General features: G+C 48.8%; 1 protein-coding gene across 1 annotated transcript in view; it reads left to right on the top strand.

Annotated features, from left to right (window-relative positions):
• LOC106814723 (mediator of RNA polymerase II transcription subunit 15-like) overlaps positions 1-3502 on the top strand; it is a 34412-nt gene that overhangs the window by 27592 nt on the left and 3318 nt on the right. Inside the window, exons 9-11 of the mRNA XM_014819069.1 lie at positions 945-1075; positions 1490-1773; positions 1919-2190. Coding sequence (XP_014674555.1) covers positions 945-1075; positions 1490-1773; positions 1919-2190 — 687 coding nt within the window. The remainder of the gene's footprint in view (positions 1-944; positions 1076-1489; positions 1774-1918; positions 2191-3502) is intronic.

Raw genomic sequence — 3502 nt, 5'->3', positions numbered from 1 at the left:
TCCACACGGCCGCCGTGCGTATAGCCATATTGAATCTGGCCCACACGGCCGCCGTGCGTATAGTCTCGGCCGGTCAAAACAGCGAGAATTTGTCTTCATGTGTCTCTCTCTCGTCCTCTATCCTTTTATCACTAATCCCAGACCCAGTATTAACGGATGGTTGACGACATTGTTCGTGACAATTACGCGTGGGTCTTCATGTGTCTTCCTCATCCTCAGATCCCTGGATAACTTATCCCAGATCCAGTATTAGCAGATGGTTGACGTGTGACGATATTGCTTGTGATCTCTCTCGTCCTCAGATCCTTTAACTTATCCCAGATCCAGTATTAGCGGATGGTTGACTTGTGACGACATTTCTCGTGATCTCTCTCTCGTCTTCAGATCCTTTAACTTATCCCAGATCCAGTATTAGCGGATGGTTGACGTGTGACGACATTGCTCGTGATCTCTCTCGTCCTCAGATCCTTTAACTTATCCCAGATCCAGTATTAGCGGATGGTTGACGTGTGACGATATTGCTCGTGATCTCTCTCGTCCTCAGATCCTTTAACTTATCCCAGATCCAGTATTAGCGGATGGTTGACTTGTGACGACTTTGCTTGTGATCTCTCTCATTCTCAGATTCTTTAACTTATCCCAGATCCAGTATTAGCGGATGGTTGACGTGTGACGATATTGCTCGTGATCTCTCTCGTCCTCAGATCCTTTAACTTATCCCAGATCCAGTATTAGCGGATGGTTGACTTGTGACGACATTGCTTGTGATCTCTCTCATCCTCAGATCCTTTAACTTATCCCAGATCCAGTATTAGCGGATGGTTGACGTGTGACGACATTGCTCGTGATCTCTCTCGTCCTCAGATCCTTTAACTTATCCCAGATCCACTATTAGCGGATGGTTGACGTGTGACGACATTGCTCGTGATCTCTCTCGTCCTCAGATCCGCGGCATGAGCTGAGCAAGATGAAGATGCTGCTGAACAACTTGTCCGACCCGAACCGGCGCATGCCGATGGAGGTGCTCATGCGATGTGAGCAGGTGCTCGAGAAACTCGACCTGCACTCCCGCCACGTACGTACCGCCTGTCGCTCCGCCAGGTGGCAGCAACTTCCATAGTCGATCTATGGAACAGTCTACCCACTGAAGCAGTGCTATGCCAGACTGTAGTTTAAATGACATCTCGATATGTTTCTGCGTAGCAGGGATTTTATATAAACTTTAAGCTTCGTAACCCCTAGCCACTTGTCTTTACGGGGACGAGTGTCCTCCAGGTAAATATCCAGGTAAATAGGTGTTAGGTCTGTAATTGTATATTAGGAATCGGGAGACCTGGTGTAGCACCACAGCTTGTGGTTTCGCAGCGGAGCTCTGGCTTCGGCGAGAGAGAGAGAGTTAACGATGAGCGGCGGTTCAAATAATGTATCTCAACACCGGGAGATTTCGTCGTGCATTTCGGCCATCTTTTTTTCCCTTTTCGTTTGGCAGCAGCAGCATCAGCAGCAGCAACACCAGCAGCAGCAGCAGCAACATCAACAGCTGCAGCAGCAGCATCAGCATCAGCAGCAGCAGCTGGCGATGGGCATGGCCCAGGTTAAGCAGGAGCAGCAGCAGCAGCAGCAGCTGCAGCAGCAGCGGATGCCTCAGGACCAGCACATGTTCCAGCCTCTACTCGATGCGCTCACACAGAACATCAAGCGACCAATGCTGAACCACACGCTGCAGCGAACATTCGGTCCCACCGTCGCCGCCCTCTACGGTTCGCCCATCAGGTACGCGTCAACAAGAGAGCATGCCTCCTTACCACTTCGACAACAACCTATGAAGTAGCACTAGCGCCCTCTACATTTGCAGTACGCCCTCGCTGTCCTCGTACAAATTTTGCCGTCTGATGCTAGCGCCCTCTACGTTTTGCAGGGCGCCGTCGCCGCCGGCTAAGCGGCGCTGCACTGAGACTCTCGACTCGTCGGACGAGGACGTGCCGGACCTGCTTCAGGGTGAGATCGCGCGGCTGGACCGTCGCTTCCGCGTGCGTCTGGACGCGGCGCGGCACGCGGGCTCGCGCACCGTGCACCTGCTGTGTCGCCTCGACGACCGCAGCCTGCCCGCCGTGCCACCCATCTCCGTCGTCGTGCCCGGCGGCTACCCGCACATGAGCCCGCAGTGCGACACCGTCTCGCAGGACTACGGTAGGTGACGTGTGACAGCACACTCCATGTGACGGTGTTATGTGACACTGTGTGACTATGGTAGGTGACATTATGTTACAGTGTTAGCTGACAACAGGTGGTTGTGGTAGGAACTGCAATGCTGTTGCCCACGTTAGCTTACCCCAGTGTCTGCCAGACACATTACCCTGGTGTCCGTTCCATAATACCAGTTTTAATTTCAGTGTAGTTCAAAAGTGTAGTTCAATTTTAGTGTCGTTTAAAAGTGTAGTTCAATTTCAATGTAGTTCAGTATGTAATTCAGTGTTTCAATTTAAATTTTTAGCTCGCCTTGACATCGTCAAGATGAGCTATTGCCATGGGGTTGTCGTCCGTCGTACGTCCGTCCGTCAACATTTGGCTAAGGTCAACGATAACTCAAGAACCGTTTGACCCACATGTTTCAAATTGCATATAGTTGTTACTCCTATGGGAGAGGTTTGAATGTCTTATTTTGGAGCACGCCGGTCAACCTACATTCGAGCCACGTCTACTTTTTGGCAAAAATGGAAATGGCCATAAGTCAGTTCAGGTTCATAGGATTTTGCTCATTTCTGGTATGTGAATGAATAAGGACTGGCCCCAAAACATATCACACGGGTTTTGATTTTTTATTATTATTATGCAAATTAGGTAGATTTTGGCAATTTCACTATGCATTTCAGTGTCTGCCTACGGTCAACGATAACTCAAGAACCATTTGACCCTCATGTTTCAAATTGAATACAGTTGTTACTCCTATGGGAGAGATTTGAACTTACTATTTTGGGGCACGCCATCGACCTACTTTTTGGCAAAAATGAAAATGGCCATTTAAATTCATTCGATTTTGTTAAATTTTGGTATGTGAATGTGTAAGGCTAGCCCCAAAACAGTTGTTACTCCTATGGGAGAGATGACAACGTCCTATTACGTTTACAGACCTGCCAACCCTTACGATTTTTTCGTATTCCTTACGAATTCCATGATGTTTCTACGAATGTACGATCAAACTGAAAAACTTACGATTTTTTACGACTTGTGAAAATTAATGTTTTTAGCTCATCTGACATAGTCAGATGCAGCTTGTAGAATCGCATGATCGTCCGTCCGTTCGTCCGTGCGTCCGTCCGTGCGTCCGTCAACAGTTGGGCACAAATCTTAACCGCTCGACGTACGGTCACGATATTTGGGACGTTGGGGGGGATCGTCAAAATGAGTTGGGATGTCGAAGCTGTGGGTCAAAGGTCAAAGGTCAAGAGGTGTAAAAGAAGGGGGAACATTCCCTCCTTAACTTAAGGTATAAGGAGGAAAT

The sequence above is a fragment of the Priapulus caudatus genome, unplaced genomic scaffold, assembly GCF_000485595.1.
Source record: "Priapulus caudatus unplaced genomic scaffold, Priapulus_caudatus-5.0.1 Scaffold969, whole genome shotgun sequence".
NCBI classification, from domain to species: Eukaryota; Metazoa; Priapulida; class Priapulimorpha; order Priapulimorphida; family Priapulidae; genus Priapulus; species Priapulus caudatus.
This window is presented reverse-complemented; position numbering and strand designations above follow the sequence as displayed.